This window comes from Leptinotarsa decemlineata, unplaced genomic scaffold, assembly GCF_025532065.1.
Source record: "Leptinotarsa decemlineata unplaced genomic scaffold, Ldec_3_MD MMD2_P_RNA_scaffold_2, whole genome shotgun sequence".
NCBI lineage: Eukaryota > Metazoa > Arthropoda > Insecta > Coleoptera > Chrysomelidae > Leptinotarsa > Leptinotarsa decemlineata.
This window is the reverse complement of record NW_027412529.1, coordinates 20218638-20241987: the sequence shown is the minus strand read 5'-3', so window position 1 is coordinate 20241987 and position 23350 is coordinate 20218638. Positions and strand designations below refer to the sequence as shown.

The window sequence follows — 23350 nt, the reverse complement described above, 5'->3', positions numbered from 1 at the left end:
AATGATGAATTAGTTTTGTGTTGTCTTTTAGGAACATAATTTCAATTTTGCCCATAGTAGAATCGAAAACTTATTCTTCAAGCTTCTGGTAGTCCGTTTTTCAGTTCATCAGGTACATACATAATTCGATTCGTGAACTTGATTTGTTATGAAATTGGTGTATATTGATTTTTTTTATTCATTTTCTACTAAATATAGCTTCCACCTTCAAAAAACAAAGATTTGAAAGTTTGAATTTTCTTTTTGTGTTCCATATTGTCGCGACCCAAATGGCTCGCGAGTTGGGGGTTAACTCAGATGGAGGTATTTATATAAGAATAATAATCATAGAGATAGAAAATAATGAAGTTTATTAAAATAAAGGTACAACATATCCTTCAACAATGTTACGCTTAATCAAAATTATATACTTCAACAAACCAATAATACAAATCAAACATAATACACTTACCGAAGGTACATTCTCAGGGGTGATGGATGTGTTATCTTCAGAAGGTGGCAAACTAATGATCATCCTCAAACATTCTTGTTCCCGATTCTGGGTCAAAGTCTAATAATGCCAATCAGCATTATTGCATTATCGCTAAATGCCGAATAACATAACTTTCATTTAGATAAATGAACTTTTACTAGATCGACCCCTCCACCGGCGCCTCCACCACATGTCGCGACCCAAATGGCTCACGAGTTGGGGGTTAACTCAGATGGAGGTATTTATATAAGAATAATAATCATAGAGATAGACAATAATGAAGTTTATTAAAATAAAGATACAACATATCCTTCAACAATGTTACGCTTAATCAAAATTATATACTTCAACAAACCAATAATACAAATCAAAAATAATTCACTTACCGAAGGTACATTCTCAGGGGTGATGGATGTGTTATCTTCAGAAGGTGGAAAACTAATGATCATCCTCAAACATTCTTGTTCCCGATTCTGGGTCGAAGTCTAATAATGCCAATCAGCAGTATTGCATTATCGCTAAATGCCGAATATCATAACTTTAATTTAGGTAAATGAACTTTTACTAGATACAGTGCGGTGTACTGAGGCTATAAATTTGGAAAATTGAATATTTTCGGAAATTAATATGTTTGACAATTTGGCTTTTGACAATATTCTAGTAGAATATTTCACTTGTTGTTGTACGATTCCGCCTTCAAGAATTTTCAATGGCAATATGAATGGAAAAATACGTTCTTGAGGAAAATAACCCTATTGAACTCCATTTGCACCGGCTATATTTATTTTCAGTTGTAGCATAATTTCCTCTGTTTTTTGTTATGTGATTGCTTTGAAGAATATTATTTGACGTACATCTAGGTATTTCTTTAGGTGAACTCTATATTAGCATTTTGGACATTTGAACTCAATATGGTGGCATGAATTGGCTAATGTGAACTTTCAACGCATCGATAATGAAAATGATTTTCATTTAGTCATCTTTCATTTAGTTGTAAATTATTTTATAGGTGTTCATGTTCATTTGTGGACCTATCATTTGACTACTGTATGTTTTTTGAATTTGAAGTATTTTGAACATTCGCCTGAATTTAATGAAAATCATATGATCTTCAATAGTTTTGCATGGATTGAATTTGTTGGGAATTTTTATATCCTGACTCCAACTAGACTAAATTCCTTGAACCACCGGTGAAGTGTTGATGTAGATGAACATCGACTCCACACTGTATTCAACAGTTTTGTAGCAAATCATCGAAATTTTCATTTTCAACGATTTTGTTCTGCCATAATATTTGGTGATTTAAGGAGATGTTCATCAACTGAATCTACCAGTAAGACTCCTGAGAATAGTTCTAACAAAATAACTTTTGCAATTTTACTTCATTCATTCGATCCTCTCAGTGATTCGGTTAACGTTTTGATCAGATTATTGTATTGACGTTGAGTCTTTGTAATACTCTTCTCTTGTCTTCGTCGCTACATCCAATGTATGTTTTCAAAATAACAACTAATTGCCAACAATCAAGCATCGTTTTTCTCCAAGAAGATAATAATCTCCGAACCGGATATGATAATGTCAGGTCAGACAATTCCCTTTTCTGCTTCGAAAAGTTTGTTGAGGTTTAAAATGGGCACCAATATGCCTTGGCACAATCATGTCGCTGGAATTGCAAAGGCTGCTTCTCAAATGTTTCTAACACAAAAAACTGTACACACCTTAGCAACTTTAGATGCTTCATGAAGCACAGATCAGACCTTTTTTGGAGTATTGTTCTCATGTATGTAGCCCCCAAGCGTACCCTGAAGTTGCTGGATTCCGTCCAGAGAATAGTCATCCGCATGATTGGAGATGCGAAAATCACGTGCAACCTTGATAGCCTGCAACCACTATAACCATAATGGTATTATTTTCTGTCTGAATACATATTGATCGTGGGAGAACTTAACCCTCTTTTCACAACAAACTTGTTCTCTAACACTGAGAAGCCTGAATAGCATCTGTCTATGGAAGTCAGCAAGCTAATCGGCCTATGATTCCGTCTTTCTCAGGTATCCCTACGACCTCCACTCGCTTCAACACCTCTTCTCCAAACTAACACTGAACAGTTCGGAAAAGTACTTTCTTTTCCGTTTCGGCACCTTACAAATTTTCTCGTTGGGGACCCCCTCCGTACCAGTCACCCTTTCGTCAAGAAGCTGTTCCGCACTGCTTGTAGCTCCCCAACGACAAAAGCGAACTGTTTCTCTCTATATGCATGTTTTCTTTCTCTTTTATAACGCCTAGCCAAAGTATCGTCAAAAGGTTAGTTTTTGAGAAAGTTCCTATTGATGTCTTCCGTCCCTCGTTGGATGTTCTATACCCCTTCGCAAAATTTGAAGACATCTCTCAAGCTCTATTATCACTGAGAAGTCGTAGGCTCGATTTTTCGAATTTGCATCCTGGATTTTTTAGAGATGTGCTGTCAACGCGGCAGCGAACTCAGGTGAGAACCTTCGTCAGTTCCCCTCCATCATATTCAACTCATCCTGACCATAGGTCATACTCAACTCCATTTTCTGATTCAAGTCCCTTGTATGCACACTACTGCTGTGTTGCGCCCCTCGTAGGTCTTCCATAGCAGTGTGGTAGACTCCTTGCCCTTGCCCTCATTAAATTATATTACCTTGAACAAAGTGTCTGTTCCTGTTCCAAAATGTATGGGAATGATCGGAATAGTACTTATCTATTTATCATTTGATTTTCATGGGATTATTTTTCGGCAGCTTGGCAAAGAGATCATTCCTTTCATGTTCTTGAAACAGAAAAAAAATCTCGAAAGAAGTTATACTTATCTAGGGACAAAGTTGTATAATACTGTTCCTTCTGGATACTTACATTACCTAAACTAGTTATTCAGGAGTATGTTGATGTGGAAAATATTTATCACTTATGAAATTACTCTGTATTTGTATTTTTGAAATGCAAACATCCGTTTTATTTTTGTTCCTTGTATGTCAGAATCAATTCTTTCCATTTATTAGGTATTGATAGTTTCCAGGTTATTATTGAAAAACTGAATGCATTTTTACGTTCATTTTTTAATGCCAACTACAATTTGTTGTGAACTATGGAGTCATCAACATGCATTCTCATACTCATCAACATACATTCCCATACTCATCATCCTGCATTCAGTGAGTTATGTACATAGTTTCAGCACCTGTCTTTTGACAATGAATTTCATCTTGTCAACTGGAGTATTTATACAGGTAAATCTGATGAAGTTAACGGTGAAATACTACTTTTTTGAAAAAAAACAAGACTAAATTACATATTTTCCGAAAAGAATCTAAGAGAGCCGGCTTTCCATTTTACAGGGACCTCTTACTGAATATGTGCGAGTCAGAATATTGTTATTGAACATTCATTCATTTATTTATTTACGGCAATGCCTATTCTTTACAAAATAATTAACAAGTTCACACATATGTATTCAACATTAATCTAAGATAGGTTTAAGGAAAAAATATATAAAATAAAATTTGAAAAAATCGTAAAAATAAGTTAATGAATTATAATCTTTTCACAGTCTTTTCAAATGTTTCCAAAGAAGAATTGAAAAATTCTAAATCTACATTGTATGTATTTGCAAGTCTCAAAATTCTACCTACAGATTCATTACGACCATAGTTCGTACGACAAAAGGGTACTTTGAAGATTTCCGAATTTCTTGTTCTCCTTGGATTCACATAAGTTCGACAAATTTCGGGAAATGTATGCTACCATTGATCATTTTATGAATTAGTGTAAGATCTGATTCTAATCTTTTATGAGTCAGAGTATTCAAGTTGAGAATGTCCAATATAATTTTATAGTCATATTCACCAATATGATATCCCAGTTTATATGCAGAGTACCTTAAAAATTTATTTTGAACAATTTCAATCATTTCAATATCCACATGATAGAAAGGGCACTAACAATTGAACAATATATGATTTTTATTGAAGTGTGAGATAATTTATTTGCAGATCTAAGAATGAAACCTAATATTTTTAGTGCTCCAGAAGTAATATTTGCAATATGGGGTTCAAATGACATTTTTGGGTGGAGAGGGATTCATAAGTCTCTGATTGTGTTTGTTGTTTTCAGTTCTGATTGATTAATATTATATGGCCGGTTAATGGGATTTTTATATCGGAAAAAAGTGAATTTTTGACATTTGTCTATGTTTAATTACAGTAGATTTATATCAAACCAGCGAATGAAGTTAGATAAATCGTACTGTAATAATTCTGTATCAGTTGAGTCATTTACTTTGAAAAGAAACTGATTATGAGAAAATTAAGTCCTGCAAGAGATGATGGAACCTCTCACGATGAATGAAACTACAAAATACACTTTTTGCATACACCAGAACTGCAACACTTTTTCCGCATTATAGCGTTCATGTCTCATCGAAAGGCAATTTTTGTTGAACGACAAATTCAAAGAAAGTCATCATATATTGTTGTTTCATTGCAGAGGTGTTACAGTTCTGGTAAATTTAAAAAAGTTTTTGGAAAATGCACTGTAACTTATGATATTAATAGACAACGAAGAGTTCGATGCCAATAATTTGTGGTGTTCAGAGTTGTTTTTGTTTTCTAGGAAATCAGCCCTGCCAGCAATTTCAGAATGTACTCAATTTTGCTGTCTTGGATGATCTCGCTGTATATATTATGTTCATGTGTACAGGAGGTAACTGATGAAGTAAGATTCTTGATATACTTCGATATATGTTATATTTGAGTTCAACTGTGTGGAATGATCAAAAATATGGAATGAAAAAAATACCTCATCGAATGAAATGAAAATTATTAAATATGTAGATATTCTCTAAAATTTTCTCAGTTTCATGTTAGCAATCTAGTTGATAGAACACTCTAATATGCAGTAGAAATTGCCGCTGTGATTATTAAAAATTCGAATAATTTCAATTTCTGTATCCTGTCCGTTATTCTTTCCAAATGGATAGGGCACTCGTGTCAAAGCACTCTTTTCCAAATAAGCTACACCATATTCAGTTGTAGTTTTGAAAAAAAAGTGTATCGATATGACTTATTGCTTTTTGATAGAAAATAGAAACATTTTGCTGATCATGACATAACCTTGAATAATCTCTCTTTGAGTCTATGAAAAAATAATCAATTTTTTTAACGAATTTCATCAATAATATAATAATTAGTACCTTGTGACATGAGTGTGGTTAACAGGTTTCAACTGGGTTTTATTTTCATCAATATAAGTTTGCTCCGAATAGCAAAATAACTATTGAAACATTCGGAAAACTAGGAAAAAGTTTACAACGCAAAGTCGCAAACTAGTATCAGTTCAGGAATCAAAATATCACCTACAAACTTCAGATCTTTAAATTTGTCTGAGAAACACACAACCAACAAGCATATCATTTCCAATTGAAATATATTATTCAAAATAATTCATTGATATAAATTATGATGAAAGGAGAAATGAAAATTCCTATGTTTTTTTATTTGTAACGTTACTGCAGTTTCGTCCTATATGGACATTTTCAAACTTAAACAATGAACTTAAAAAATAAAGCTTATTGTTTAATAAACTTAAAAAATAAAGTTTATTGTTTAAGTTTGAAAATGTCCATGACATTTTCAAACTTAAACAATAAACTTGAAAATTAAAGTTTATTGTTTAATAAACTTAAAAAATAAAGTTTATTGTTTGAGTTTGAAAATGTCCATATAGGACGAAACTGCAGTTACAAATAAAAGTGGTAAAAAACATAGAAATTTTTATTTCTCTTTTCATCATGATCTCCTACCACGTAGTAACGGCTACATCCACCAAGATATGAATTTTTTCAATAAATATAAATGTATCTATAAGCTAGTGCCTCGTGCTGCAAAAGAGATAATAACAAATCTGAGAGGGAATAATTGAAAACAATCAGATCATATGAATATAAATCCCAACACGCTGAACGAATTTCAATGCTCGATAGCTGAAAAATTTATATTGTATCCTAAATAGAACCTTTGCGCTATCTCAAGGACACACTCGTTAAAACTACTTATAACTACAATTTGAGTGAAACGAACATAGAAGAACTTCTATCGATCTCAACGGATATAAAAAATTAAAAATATTGTGTTGTGGATGAAATTTAAACCTGCCAGTTGTAGCCCTAGAGGTGTGAGTAGATGTAATTAACCCATTAACGCCTATCATTACCGTATGGTCACAAGTGTTTAAGCTTCCTGTAAAGGGTGCTGCGGCTCTATTTTTTAGCCGGTTGGAGAGATGGCGCTGCCAGTCTCTTAAAAATAGTTCAACGTGTTGATTAGTTTTGCTATTGCTTGAAAGTGCTATATGGAGCCAAACTTTGTGTAAGTATATAGTTCGAGTTTTTTTATAAAACCGTTTCTAACTTTATTAGCTAATGTGAATAAATATCAAATATTGTATCAGTTATTTTTTCATTGCAATTTGAGTTATTTTTTATTAGCTACAGATTCATATATCAGCCTGTAACGCTAGCCTGGTAACGCTAGGCAGTTACACTAGCAATTTTTTCAAATTGTTTTTTTTTTGTTATAGAAAGAGTTTCTCACTTCAAGATGCCCTAGAGATAGCCTATAGTGATAATATAGAAGGAATATTTATTGAACCACCCGATCCGAACGTTTTGATAGACGTAGACTTCGGGGATGAAGATGGTAGTGGATTTATTGACAATTTATCTGGAAAAAAATTTAGAGTTCAAGCCAAAATAAAACTCCTGGACAACACCAGAGTTGGTGGGTGTAGTTCTGATGATGTGTCGTGAAGTGTTGGATCACTTCATGCTTCACCAAAACACATCTTCGTTATCACAAAACAAAGTAGGTACCTTCGATAACACAAATTACTGTTGATGTAGAGGACTTTGACTGGGTTCAAGGCGATTTGCAATCAAATCACCAAATTTTTCCTACATGTGACTTCAAGCCACATCAACATTTAAGTCCTGTGAAATTATTAGAATTGTTTATCGATGACGACATCATACAAATGATGATCGAGGAAACGTCAAGGTATGCCTTATTCAAAAACTGTCCCGACCCTGAAGTATCTGTAGAAGGAATGAAATGCTACATTGGCATACTTATTATTAGTGGGTATAATAATTTACCAGGAGAAAGGTTTTACTGGGACTCGAATAATGACATGAGAAATGAACTGGTTTACATGTTTATGCGCAGGGACCGATTTTTGCAAATTTCACGTTTTATTCATTTCGCTGATAATAATAAACCAGAGCTGTCTGATGAAGTGTGGAAAATGCGTCCACTAATGGACAAGATTAAGGAAAAAAATTCAGCTTATTTTGAACCTGAAGAGCATTTATGTTATAACGAATCGATTCGATATTTTGGAAAACACAGCTGCAAGCAGTTTATCCGAGGTAAACCAGTTCGTTTCGGCTATAAAATGTGGTGTATGAATACGGCTTCTGGTTACCTCATCAACTTTGAAATGTATCAGGGAAATAACCCCCGCCGCTTCCCTGAATATGAATTGAAGGGGTGAGTGGATGAAAGATGTATTCAACAAAAACCTAGTGTTGAGATATTTGACCTTGAAGTTGTCATAGTGGTATTTTTATTGTATTAATGTTTTTGAAGTCCTATGTGAATCATACTATTCCTAGGTGTGATAAAAGTGTGGTAAGGCAAAGGAAACGATTGAATATCTGCTGAATAATGGAAAAACAAGTTTCTTTGTACATACCTCCTTCTTCCTGAATTATTTTTTCATAATTGCATTTGTCAGAAGGGACGAAATGGGTAAGTCATGCAATTCAAAATAATTTCGTATATGTATTCAAAGTTATATTTTGTTCTATAAATTAAAACATAATCAAGATTCTAATGAGTATTTCAATAGAAACAGGTATGCGAAAACTGGTGCAAGAAGCCACCTTTTCATCTTAGGTGCCTTCAGGTTCTTCGTGTAAAACATGTTCATAAAACCATTTGTGTTGATCTGGAATGAAGCAAAGTTGTTTTTTCAAATTTCCACTTTTTTTCTTGGGTAATGCGCCAGTTTTTCTGAAGGATCTGGGAATATCAAAAATTTCAGGAAAAGAAGACGGATTTTTCAAATTTTTGTGAATATTGACCTCCTTGAAGGGAGTATAATAATCCAAGTTCTGCTTGAAGAGGTATGACCCATACGTATCTACACTGATCCATTTAATTCCGTCTCTGAAATATACTTTTTCATCCAGAACATCTTTTTTTATATTCATGAGTTTAATTTTTTGTGGTAGATCCTCAGTGTCTCTGAAATTATGTTCCATAACAATGACCATGCTTTTTTTATTGAAAGAGGCAATGATTTCACGATACTGTTGAGGGGTACAAATAGTTTGGTGTTTTCTCAGTACATTTTCTATTCGACCAAAATCCCGGTCCGAATCCATGTATGAATGACCTAGTTCAGAAAACTTGTAGTCGATTATTTTGAATATATTTTTTTGCATAAGATATTGATAAATACAGAGCATTAGGAAATTGTTGTTCTGCCCTGCACAGGAGTCTGTCCAAATAATCAAATGAATATTTTGTTTGAGTGCCAGTTCAATTTCAATGGTTCTTGAAAGACAACTGAAAATCTCACTACTACCCCTACAGGCTATGTCTTCGGTCCACGTGCGAAAAACTGCCTTGTCCATTTCTTTAGTTGAAATGTGAATGCCTAAATTATAGAACCACATTTGACGAAGATAAAATGTTTTCGAAGTACTGAGTCGGGGCAAAGGCATGGTTTGTTGGAGATCGAATGTTATATATGCGACCCCATTAGAATTTTTGGCTAGTTCTCCATCGACTTCCTGAGCCGCAAAAGGTGCTTTGTAGTTTTCGGTATGTTCCTTATTTGCAGTACCTGAATCGCAAGTGCTGCAAGTGTCACTTTTGGGATGTCCAAATGACAAATTAAATTCATTGATGAAGATATAGCAGTATGTGCATTCTTTGACTTTGAATCGATCCGGGACTTTGTCAGCATTACATGTGTCAATATAGAGTTTATGCATAAGTGGGAGTGTCAGAAGAGGAGAAAGGTTCTTCTTATGGACATTACAATTTCTTGAATAGTGCGATGATTCTGAAGGAAAACTCGAAATATGCTTGATTATGTAAGCAATGACATCTTCGGGAGTTTTGTTAGGCCTATTGTTATGTCCTCTTTTGTCTGGTAGGGGGCTGCTAAACCTTTCTTTATTGACTGCTAGATTAAGTCAACCTTTTTCATGCTGATATTGTATAATGAAACGAAATCTCGTTTACATACAGCAGTTTGTTTTCCCCCATGGGTTATACTATATTGGAATGAGGCTGTTTTGTGTTGCAAAGCTCCGGTTCTCTGTCTTTTTGTGGGGGTTATTTTCAAACTATTTTACAGTGAAGAATTTTTAGCACTTATATCCAGTTCATAAAAAGATGACATTTTCATATTTCTGTCTTCAATTGTAAATGACTGCGAACACTGTCGGCGACAATTTTCAGGGCATAAGTTACCTGTGACACAATTTTTAGCAGGTTTCAACTGACCCTTATAATTTCGGTAGGCCTCTCCTCTCTGTCTGCAGAGTGCAGCTTTATTTTTTTTTCCATTCGGATGGATTTCTTTTCCTTTTTCCACACACTTTTATTTTCGGTTCAAAATATTTCTTTTTAACACTAATTCCATTATTTGTTTGACATACCGATATGTTGTCGTCCTCCATCACTTCCATATTATTAATATTATGATCTTCAATCGGTTCATCACTACCTGTTACATCCATCATTTCACTAGCATTCTCCTTTTTCTTTACTCTGTCATTTTCATGTTCTGTAACTGCGTCGTCCGACGAATCGACGTAATCCTTCTCATCTGACACGTATTCATCACTAGAGTTGACGCCTGATAAGTCATCGCAACTGTTGTCGGAATTATTGTCTTCTCCAAGATCTGCAAGAAAGATACTGTATTGTCCTAAATACGTTAATAGGTACCCAATGTATCATTCCACTATTAGGCCAACAACATCGAGGATTATAAGAATTAATATCTTGAATGCACGTTGAGCACATTGTCACTTACGTAATTGCCTATACATTTCATAAGTGTTTTTATTTGTATATCTTGTACGCATTGCCATTTGTAGAGTTGGAATCGTTTGTATTCCATTACCTTTGGCATCTAGATCTAAGTTAGCAGCTCTCATTGCATTATGTGGTTCTGACCCTACATCAATCAAATTTAATTTTTAGGAATGTGGAGAATATAAGCTCTAAGGTGTTTACTACTTTATAAAAAACAAACTTGCTATCTTGATGGTACGATTCATTCTTTTCTGTAAATGAATCATCACTTCTTGGAGATGGTGATATTACATTTTCTAGATTAGAATTCACGTTTTCAGAATTTGTTGCAACATTCATGTTATTACTTCCGCTATCTGTATTCAAAGCTAATTGCAAGATTAACTTTCCTCTAGAAGTCATTTGAACTGTCTTTATAAATACTCAAAATAACTTGAACTGTGCACGTGTTCTTCGAAACAATCGCCGTTGTGAAGTGATTTACACATTTGTTAAGTGCATGAAGGCAGTATGTTATACGGTAAATATACTACACTAGTGAAAGAAAGAGGTATGTGATATTTTATGTTTCATACCTTATTCATCCACTACAAATAAAACAAAAATTGTAGGCACTGGTGGAAAAAAGAGGTATATCTTATGTTATGTTTCATACCTCCTTCATGCCCCACAAACATAAATTATCACGGTCACATAACTCCTTCATGACACTAATATATCTGTAAATAATATATGTGGAGAGCTGTTGTCAGTTTTACAAAACAGGTCAACATATACCTCCTTCATCTATACTAAAAACTCTATTTTCATACAAATGTTACATACCTCCTTCGCCCCTTCAATAATTATTCGGTAAAGCATCAGCGCCCATGGTGAAAATGCTAGAAGAAATAGAAAGAGTAGAAGGTAACCAACCATATAAACTCTATTTCGACAACTTATTCACAGGCGTGAAGCTCCTTAAATATTTACGAGATGAAGAGTATCAAGGTACCGGAACTGTGCGTTGAAATAGAGTGCCTAAGGGATGCTCTCCTACAGGAAAAAACAGAAAAAACCGAGAGGTAATATCGAATCTATTCTTGATAAGGGAAATGGGACTTCATATGTTCGCTGGGCTGATAATGGAGTTGTCACTCTGGCATCAACATGTTTTGGAGTACATTCAATGGGATCTGTGCGCCGATATTCAAGTGCCGAGAAAAAATTTGTTCAAGTGCCTCGGCCATTTGTGATTGGAACTTATAATTTTTATATGGGTGACGTTGACCTTATGGATGAGAATATATCAAGATACCGTATTGGTATGAGGGGTAAAAAGTGGAGGTCGAGCATATTTACATGGCTAATGGATGCCTGTGTGTAGAATGCTTGCTCCACAAGAAATCTGGAGGGACTCCTCCGCAACTGGAGTTCAGAAGGTAAATTGCGAAATTTTATTTGAACTCTATCGGAGTTCCACCAAAAGTTCCTGGTGAAGTTTCCATATGTTCACAGGGTATCTGATAATATGCGTTATAATGAAAGGGATCATTTGGTTATTCGAGTTCCCTAAAACAAACGGCGACGTTGTGCCGGAGAGGGTTGTTCCGCAGTGGGTAGAACAATGTGCAAAAAAATGCGAAGTGGGTGTTTATATTGATTGTTTTTCTTTATTTCATAAGAAGTAGATGTAAGGCTAAAATAACAGTATTTGTTTTTTACTTAAAATAAATGACATTTATTAATTGTTTGTATTTTCTCATGAAGTGTTATAAATAGGTAGTTAAACCGCCTAGTATTACCATATGGTCACATCTAATTTTGTCTACAGTAATGAAAATAAAAATTGCTGTTAATCCTTACATTGCATCCTGAAAATCTGAAGAATATTCATTTAATACTTTTCTACCGAAAAAAAAATTAACCAGGCGTTAATGGGTCAATATGTCTTTCATGACAGCTGCTTTTCCATCGTGTCTTAAAACTGCAGTCATCATTATGAAGGAGAACTACTGGGAGAACCAGCAACTTTCAACTATCTCCAAAATCACAGAGAAATTTGTTAGGAACAGGATACTACTGCTGTTAGATTACCAATACCAGTTTGACTTCCAATTCAGTAACTTCCAAGACAAGTACTGAGTACCAATGAGGTTTTTATTCTGTGGATTTTGGAATATTGCTCCGTCATGAACTGTTATAGGTTTAGAGGAATTGGCTGGAATCATATTTTTCCCACAGACTCAAATTGTTAAATTGCATAACAAATACTCTGTTTTTTCGAATGCTGAATCCCTTACTTGCCCAATCTTTTTTTTCATTTATCTAAATGATCTGAGTGAATTAGATATTCAAGGAACATTTACCATGTTTGCAGATGGTACTGAGTTAATTAGAAAGTGGTTGACAATACTGAGTTAATGTGACCAAAAATTAAATTGAACCTCTTAAAGCAAACATCCATAGACTCAAAAAAAGGTCAACAGAGCTGCGATTGGATTTTTTTTGTTATATATAGCTTTTTATATAGCTATATAGCCATAGCTTTCTATATATAGCGAAACCTTGGCGTTTGATCGAACTTGACATATCTTTTTCGGTATTGGCTCTCCTGCCATTGATGTCATTCAACAATTCCTGAGCGATGCTCATGAAAAGGTTTTTTGGTCGGAATTCAGAAATTTTGAAATGAACTTCGCTGCCACATGGTTCATGCCAAAAATTTAAAAAAATGGCATGCATTGAGCCATCTCATTGAAATATATCCTCAAAAATGTCTAATAGTGATTCTACGATTCTCCATAAAAATGTTCCTCACTTTCTCAACATTCTCATCAGGGGTTGATGTGCTGAGGCAATCTGGAGCATCGACGAGTAGTGTACCTGAGCGAAATTTTGGAAGTATTTTCTAAGGGACGTCGTGACGTTAATGAGTGGGAAAAAGACATGTGCAACGTAATCGAGGCATTGATAAATATAATGAGTTCCGGAGAGGTAACAGCGTGGTTGAATTATAAAAATGATAGTAAAATAATGATGATGAATGAAAAATCGGATTGAAGAAAAAACATGGAGGCGGGCTTTGAGTGGAGTACACAGGGTATGTACGGCGTTGAAGAAAAAAATACGGCGGCGGGCATTGAGTGGAATATACAGGGTGGGTACAACGTTAAAAAAATATGGCTGCAATCGTAAAAGAAAAAAACATGGCGTTAAGTTGTGTCAAAATAGATCATTTGAGGAAAACATGGCAGTTTAACGGGACTCTAATGTTTCAACGTGCGATTCCTCAATGTGTACAGTGTGTTTCAAAAATACATAATTTACGAAAGAAAAACACAGCAGCGTCAATGATACCCATGATCGGACCAAAATAGCGGACCAGTGCTATTTTGCAATTCATTGAGAAGTTACTTGATGTGAGTTAACAGTGACCTGTAGGTGCTTGCTCACTGCATAATGTACTGTTTGACGTAGAAAGTATCCTTATCTTACATAAAAAAACTAATCCAATGAATGCGATACAAGATCAAATGACCCCTGGGAGAATTTTTCCAAAATGTACCTTTGTCGGAATTTCATATGATGAAATTGTATAAAATCTCGAAAATCAATTTATAATAATAACTAGTAGTAAAATGAACTATTGCTGTTGGAGAATATGGAATGTGCTTGTATTTACTAAAAGAAGTATTTTTCCAGACAGAAAAATTATATTGGAATTTATGTCAGTGTCACTGGGAAGATTGGAATAATGAAAATAGAGGAATACTACTGCTTATGCTTGTGAAGTACGGCAACCCTTGGACTCTCAGTAAAGGCTTTGTTGTGAACAACAGACTTATAGTAAAAGTGGGTATAGTATATTTTGTTTGATATTTATAAAAACGAAATGAGTCACCCAACATCTCATATCACAATATTATGATTTTCAATGCAGAAAATATATAAAAAAAAATCAGTCTTGAAATTTTCTGTTCCAAATTAGAAGTCAAGCTTCAGAAACTGTGATGATATTCAGATTCAAAACGTTTGAAATCTGTTTGAAATCTGTTTTTCCGTAAATAGCTGTCGCCCCCATACGAACGTCAACTCTCAGAAGTTGAGAAACTTGTGCCAGCTAAGGACTAACGAGGTCTACCTTTTAACGTGTGATTCCTAACACGTGTTACTTCTAAATATTTTTTTAATTCCTGCTTTGGAAGCAGTTTCATAGATTTGAGTGAATTATGTTATATTATACAGTGTGTTATACCAAAAACGAAACAGATTGAATATTTTCACGACATATTTGTTGGGAAAAAGAGCAGGCAAACTTATAATTCAAGGGGCTTTTAGAATTTGAAAAGAAAAAGGTTTCTTATCAAGGATTTATCTATGTGACTGTTCATTATGTAACTTTTAATTTTGACTCCTTTTTGCGGGTAAAATAATAACTACCTCATTTCAAATTATGACACTTTATTCATATGAGAAAAAGTCACACATGAGTAAAGGTTCGAAACGTTGCCTTACATTTTTGAGAATTTCTTAAGTAACCACATAATATTGTTTTTACCGCAAGAGGGTGCAAAAAAAAAGTTACGTAGTGAGCAGTCACATGGATGGGTCTCTTATAACATCACACTTAGTACTTAACCAATACTAATTCCAAGAGTAATAGTCATCAGTTGAGTTTATCATAGAAAGATGCCATTTTTGAAGTGAAAGTCAACCTGTTCTTAATTTTTTTTAAACATATAATATAATATGTTCAACACATAAAGTTCAATTTGTTTCGTTTCCGGTGCCGCACTCTATATATTTGCTAATAAAAGCGCAGGTGCGTATTAGGTACGTTTTCTGAAATATGTTCTTTACCTTTTTTGGATTTTATGTCTTATGAAAAATTAAATTTTCCTTCAGAATGGACACGACAACTGACACGACAATTTGTTGAAATGATGGCTCTTCTCAAAATATGATGAGATCTTGTCCAAAAAGGTACTAGAAAAATAGGTGATCGTTATAAATAATACAAAACCAATATCTATCATTTTATAAACTTCTGGTTATCAAGAAAACATTATAACCATCAAGTTCATAATGAAATGTGTTTAAAATGTAGGAAATGTATTCTTAGTGAAAAAATATGGCCGAAGTGACAGGTTTTCGATATATTTGCTATCTGAATTTTCATGGAGGAAATGGATAAAACAATCAATAATAAATTATTGAAATTTTTTATTATTCCCAAATGTGTGCTTTGATTCGACTATTGGCGAGTACTGCAACGAAAATTATTGATTTGTTAGTGGGGATAATATTGTTTCCCAGCCAATATTGCACAAAAAATATGTAACTTTAAAATTTTCGATCCTTCGATATGACGACACACTTCGCTTGTCACATGATGAAGAACTGTATAGCACACTTTTTAGAATATTATATTTATTAATAATAATAATAATAATAATAATAATAATGGATGGAAGATGGAAGCATCCTAGATGGAAGCATCCTACATGGAAGCATCCTAGAAGCATCCTAGATGCATCCTAGATGGAAGCATCCTACACCATCTGGATGCCGGAGAGACGTATCCTTACCTCGGGGTGGAACAACGCCACTCACAAAAGGTAACTGCAATGAAAAACTCTCTCCGCGGCAAGTATCAGCACAAACTTCGACAGATCTGGTCATCGGAACTGTCGGGGAAGAAAAAAGTTGCTGCAACAAATATGCTTGCCGTTCCAATCTTACTCTACTCGTTTGGAGTAGTGAAGTGGACTCGGGAGGAGCTGTATCAACTCGACGTAAAGACCCGAAAAATGATGCATTTTTATAGAAGTTTGCCGGGGATTTTTGAGTTTGGAGTATCTACATGACAGAATGATACTGGATAAATCCTGTAAAGTCGTCAGGAGTTCGGATCCCCTTCTCTGCATGGTCCGTGACCATGAGAGAACAGGAATTGGAGCATTTCTCCTCAGGGCAGCTGCCCGAGCAGCTGATGAACTCGGTGTAGTTTTCGACTCTGAACGAGGTGACTACAACTCTATCACCGAGTTGGAACCCGTTCAGCAAAAAGCTCAGATAAAAGCCGCAGAAATCACCTTACTTCTGCGGAAACACAAGGATAAGCCAATACATGGAGTCTTCTTCAATAACATTGGAGACCTTGGCTTATCAAAGCGCCTGACGTTCGCTTTTCTAAGGTCTAGTGGGCTGAAGTCGGAAACTGAGGGGTTCATCATGGCTTGCCAGGATGGTGTCTCCAACACCTTAGTCTACCGCAGTCGCGTGATGGGTATAGAGGTTCCTGACACAAGGTGCAGGGCCTGCCGCGTGGCGCCCGAGACCCTAATGCACTTGCTATCAGCATGTCCAGCATATGCGATCTCGGCCTATATCCATCGACATTACGCGGCCCTAGGAGTGCTATATAACCATCTGCGGCACTCTTACGATATTGACGAGACACTGGTGTTGCCCTACGCTCCGGGAGATATTGAATCCGTTATGGGAAACGAGAAGTGCCCAATTTATTGGAACTATTAGTTCCCCACTCTCAGGCTCATACAAGCTAATAAGCCTGATGTAGTCCTTCTCGACCACCAGACCAAAACGATATTTGTCGTGGGGTTTTCAGCTCCTGTCGAGACGAATATCGTCAGAAAAGAGGGGGAAAAACGGATAAAATATCGAGATTTTCTCTTCGATTTCTGCAGACTCTATCCAGATCACTCTGTCAAGATGGTTGTTCTGATTATTGGAGTCCTTGGTGAAATGATGTCCTCTCTACTCTCGAATCTTAAAATCATACCGGCTTGCCGCACGAAGGTAGAAATCTTAGCCGCACAGATGCAGAAGGCTGTCATTCTTGGCACACTGCCCTTGCTCAGGGCACATGATTCTTGGACCCAATGATCACTTACCCCATGGTGTGGGGAGTGGTCATTGGTTGATAATACTGGCGCGCCCTCCCGAATGTATCGGGGCTTCGGGGGATAGGGCCTGAAAAGCGCACACTACGGTGAAAAAAATAATAATAATAATAATAATAAATTTTTGATTTTGAATGATGATTTCACATATATCTAACTGTTCACTTCTATTCATTTCATTTCAGAGAATTATTGTTAACAATTAGGCTGGGAGCCAGTTTTAAACACAAATTCTCCAACCTACCTTCACGTCTTTTATTTTTGCTCAGCTAAAGTTTGTTTCAAATTTTTTCATGGTATACAGTTTATCAAAGATGTGGGTTCAAAAAATAGACTGAAATGATTTTTTTAGTACAATGGATTTGTTCCCTTACGACTATGAAAAGTTGAAACTTGTTTCAATCTAAAAGGAGCAAGATTTCAATATATTGTTTTCTGAATATTACTGGAGTTTTTTCCCAACACCAAATCGTTATTTTTAACTCTTCGACACGTGTTTCGATCACCAAGTGACCACCTTCAAGGGGAAGTTCAAACATGCATATTGTTTCCTGCTCACACAATACTCAACAGTTATTTCAACCAAAATAATTTGTGATTATTAATATTTATCAAACATCGAATATTCATTTAAAACCTGTCCATACTGATCTGAAAATTGTTCACTCTGATCTTTCGAATGGCTCCAGTTATTTTACATACGTGATGGAAATACCTCTGGAGGATTTCATTTAGTTTTCTTTTTCAGATCTACAGATTGGGAAACGCTTTAGTGTCTTACTTCGTATACACTCTTCGATAATTTGATATTTGTGATATTTCCCTATGAAAAATAAAGCATATTGAAATTTATATGATTGTGTTGACAAGTCAAGAAGGATACGAATGGAGATTTTAGAGGAAAAAATGATTGAGATGTTTCGAAAAAATATTTCAGTGAGTTTTACAAAAAATTAATTGAAACACAACACAACAAAGTTTTTGTTTCGGAGTTGAAATTAGATGATTTTAATGTATTTCCACGTGTTAAAACCGAAAGTGACCATAAAAATTATATATTAGCTCTTGTTTTCAAGATATAGTATCATTATATTATATATATGTATATTGAGTTTTCAGCAAATGAAATATTTCATCACCAACAGTTGGTACACATGTTTGTTTACATAACACCCCTCTCATCAGCTGTTCTTAAGTAGTAAACTTAACCTATGTGAGTTTGTCAATTGTACGCACGTGGTTGCTATTGAAATTATCGTGTGAAGTTGATTTTTAAATTAATTTAAGTGCTGATCTGAAATGCCTCGAAAGTGTGTGAATTCTGTCGATAGCTTTTGCTATATATGTGGTGAAATAACATTTAAGGCTCAGAAACGTAAAATGACACCTATCGTTAAGACAGCCTATGAACATTATTTTGGTGTGAAAGTTGGGGACCAAGATAAATCATGGGCTCCTCATATATGTTGTAATTCTTGTTCCGTCATATTGCGAGAGTGGCTGAAAAATAAAAACCGGGCAATGGCTTTTGCAGTACCTATGGTTTGGCGTGAGCCTACCAATCATACAGATGACTGTTATTTCTGCTTAACTCCTCCCATTAAGCAAGGTTTATCTATGAAGAAAAGAGGAACCGTTAAATACCCTAATCTCCCATCTGCTCTTCGGCCTGTACTACACTCAGACAATTTGCCAGCCCCTTCTCCACCCCAAAACTATGAAATTTTAGAGGAAGGTGATGAAGACTGTTTAGAAGGAGCAACCCATCCTTCTACATCCTATGACCCTGATTTTGAGGTAAGCGATAGGTCTAGTGATCCGCACAGAATTAGTCAAGCAGAGTTGAGTGACCTTATAAGAGATCTTCGCTTGTCTAAGGAAAAGGCTGAGCTGTTAGGGTCAAGACTACAACAGTGGAATCTTCTAAAACATGATGTGAAAATATCTCAGTACAGACAGCGTCAAAAAGATTTGCTTCCTTTTTTTGAGAAAAAAGAAAACCTCGTAGTTTGTTCTGATTTTAATGGTTTGATGGACTCCTTGAATTTGGATCACACTCCATCTGAATGGAGACTGTTTATAGACTCTTCAAAACTAAGCTTAAAAGCTGTACTTCTGCATAATGGAAATCAGCTACCCTCTATTCCTATAGGTCATGCAGTTCACATGAAGGAAACGTATATAAATATGAGAACACTTCTCCAATCAATCAAATATGAACAACACAAGTGGCACATCTGTGGTGATCTGAAAGTCATTGCTATACTCCTAGGAATGCAATTAGGGTTCACCAAGTACTGTTGTTTTTTGTGTCTGTGGGACAGTCGGGATAGAAAATCTCACTATAAAAAAATGAACTGGCCTACACGAGACCTAAACCCTAATGAGAAAAATGTAGTTTACGAGCCTCTTGTAGATCCTAAGGATGTTCTCCTTCCCCCATTACATATTAAGTTGGGACTAATGAAAAACTTTGTGAAGGCCATGGACCAGGAAGGACAAGCTTTTAAGTACTTGAGAGCAAAGTTTCCCAGGTTCAGTGATGCTAAAGTCAAGGAAGGCATCTTTATTGGGCCTCAAATCCGTGAAATCGTAAATGATCCTGCTTTTGACATGATTTTAACAGGAAATGAAAAAAGAGCCTGGGAAGCCTTTAAGGGGGTTGTACATGGGTTTTTAGGTAACCAAAGAGATGATAACTTCAAAGCATTGGTTAAAGAGCTTCTTCAAGCTTACCACCAACTTGGATGCAACATGTCCTTAAAAATTCATTTTCTTCACTCTCATCTTAATTTCTTCCCACAAAACTGTGGAGCTGTGAGTGACGAACATGGAGAAAGATTCCATCAAGACATTGCCTTAATGGAACAGAGATATCAGGGCCGTTGGAATGAAGCAATGCTTGCAGACTACTGCTGGTCTGTGTGTAGGGATGCTCCAGAAGTGTTTTATAAAAGACAAGCTAAACGACAGCGATCTTACAATGAATCGGATGGACTTAATTGAAATTTGGTGGTACAAACTTCTTTTATTTATCAAAACACTAAGAATAATGTTTTTTTTTATTAATTTTGTACTTAAAATATTCTAAAAGAAACATAACAATATTGTTTTATGTACTTTCACTTTTCACGTATAGTATAACTACTCTTTAAGATTAAGTACTGTGTATCTCAAAAACCAGAGCTAATAAAAATTTTTCATTGTTATTTTCGTTTTTATCACCCCAAAATTAGTGGAAATTGACTATATTAGTGTAGGAAACATTCAAATAATATTTTTTTGTTGTGTTGTGAAATCAGCCATATTCATTAGAATTTATAATGTATTTCTCTTTCGACTAAATATAATTCAAGATGAGCAGGACCAGCGTGAGAAAATCAGACAGTCGGTCGAATTAGAAAAATGGAGCAACTTCAAAGCTTGTTCATATGATGTTTCAAAATTTAGTAAATTCTGATTGGTTCTGATTGGGTTCAATAGTATTTTATACAGGGTGACAGTAAGAACGGTAGGAGTAGAAGAAAATGTGCTAGCCATGATAAAAGAAAATTCAGGTTCCTCTACTCGAAAAATTGCAAATATTTCAAATGTAAGTAACGGTACGATTTGGAACATTCTCAAAAACTATTTGTTGTACCCATACCACATAAAACCAGTTCTTGCAGATTTTCTTCCACGTATTGCATTCTGTCAATGGCTTCTGCGCATATTGGTTCAAATCCCTTAACTACTGACGCTCATTCTTTTTACCGATGAAGCCAGTTTAAAAAAAAAATTCCATAAGGAATTTTCACAATAATCATGTTTGGTCTGAAGAAAATCCACATGGGGTGCTTGAAGATCGCTTTCAACATCAGTTCTCGTTGAACTTTTGGATGAGAATTGTAGTTGACTTCTTAATTGGACCGGTATTGCTGCCAAGAAGACTTATCGGCGAGGTATACCGCAACTTTTTGGAACAAACGCTACCTCAGTGTATGCAGGATGTACCATTGGTTACAAGAAATGCAATGCGGTTTATGCACAATGGTGCACCAGATCATTTTAACATATTGACTCGAGAGTTTTCAATAGTAACATCCGAAGATCGCTGGATTGGGCGAGGTGGACCTCTCTTATGGCCTGCTCGATCACCGGACTTGAACCCCCTGGATTATTAACTATGGAGCCACCTATAGTCATGAATTTATACTACTTCAGTGGAAAATGCGGGAGATTTGAGAAATCTGGTGATTGCTGGGTGTAATGCATTCAGAAACAATCCTGGTGTTTTTGAAAGAGTTCGGGAGTCGATGAGGAGAAGACTGAATTTTTGAATTATAGCGTGGGTAGTCATTTTGAACAGTTCTTGTAGATTGAGAAACATTACATGTAATTTTTGGTAATAAATTGTTGTTATCGAAATTTTATGTCGCTTCATATCTTAGAAACAAAACGCCCAATCGAAAATCATCACGAGACAAAATATCCAAGGAATAGTCCCTTAATTTTTTGCCGCATGTTTATTAAACACGCTGTATATCAACTATATCTGAAAATATTTTGCTGCTAGAAATCTGAGACAACCCCCTAAAAAATTAAATTCACGCGACCGAAATCGCCGTACCTACTGCATATGAGCTGTTCTATAATATACGAAAAGAATACATGACCATTGCACATTATTTTTCTATCCCCATGTTTATTTGGCACAATTAGACGATTGAAAACATGATTACTGAAACCACGCTGTTCAGAAGGCTTCTGTTATATTTGTTCACTTTTGCAATAGTTTATCAATTGTTTCCACTCATTGTGGACTCATTGTACGTTTTCAGTAATTGAGCCTTTCGATTTTTAAATTATGAATAAAACGTACATCTTTCTCATCAAAAGCAACGTATTGTGGATAAAAAACAACTAATTCAAGTTGACAAACATATCTTCCTTTCCTTGTTAGATTACAGTAGGTACTTCAGTAGAAAAAGTAAAACACATGTGATGGAATTGGCATATACTTAATGAAAATTCAAGTAACCTTTTATTGTGAGATTTTCACTAAACATATCATAAAACCGCAAGCTATTGTAAAGCGTAGTGTTGAGGTTTAGTAAACTGTTTAGTGAAAACCTGATAATAAATTGTTATTTGAATAATGTAAAATACAATAAGGAATGTGCGATGACAATTTATTACCATTCATTCAAAGTGGAACTCATGTGAATGATATCTGATTCTTATTCCTCAACAAATGTTCGATATACAAACTGAATAGGGAAAAGTATCTTCTGTATAATTCAGTGTTCATATAGAAGTATTTGTTTCGGAAGAATTTTTTTCTTTCGTGTAATTCAATGTTTATATGAAAGTAGCTGTTTCAGGAGGACTTTCTTTCAGTTTGTATCTGAAAGTTACTTCTTTGTATGATCTACACATCCATGTATAGAGTTACTTATTTTCAAATTGATTACTTCCTTCCTTTCTTTGGAAGATTCTCTCATCCATTTTTTTGTATCAGATGGAGTAGTAAAAAGCCAAAAACTTTCTTTCCCAAAAATTAATCACTCCTAAAAATATAACCCTTTCAAATCATATATTTATTCTTTCTTGTGATATAACTGATAATGAAATGGATTAAGTGATATGAAAACACATCTGATAAAGATTGATGAATCAGAGGTGAATTATGTGATGGAATTGGCCAATACTTGATGAAAATCAATAACGTTTTCAAAAAACAGTTTATTGTGAGATTTTCACTGAAAAGTACTACAAAAACGCAACACGTGTTTCGCTTCACAATAGCTTCTTCAGGAGTGTCTATACTATAGTATAGACCTGTCTATACAGGCGTG

The 23350-nt window shown here is 35.1% G+C and overlaps 1 protein-coding gene across 1 annotated transcript in view; it reads left to right on the top strand.

Moving 5' to 3' along the window:
- LOC141486737 (uncharacterized) overlaps positions 1–19470 on the top strand; it is a 28262-nt gene extending 8792 nt beyond the window's left edge. The window contains exons 3-5 of the mRNA XM_074185244.1: positions 5105–5206; positions 14290–14439; positions 18262–19470. Of these exons, the coding sequence (XP_074041345.1) occupies positions 5105–5206; positions 14290–14439; positions 18262–18315 (306 nt within the window). The 3' untranslated portion in view covers positions 18316–19470. The remainder of the gene's footprint in view (positions 1–5104; positions 5207–14289; positions 14440–18261) is intronic.
- Positions 19471–23350: the final 3880 nt, after the last annotated feature.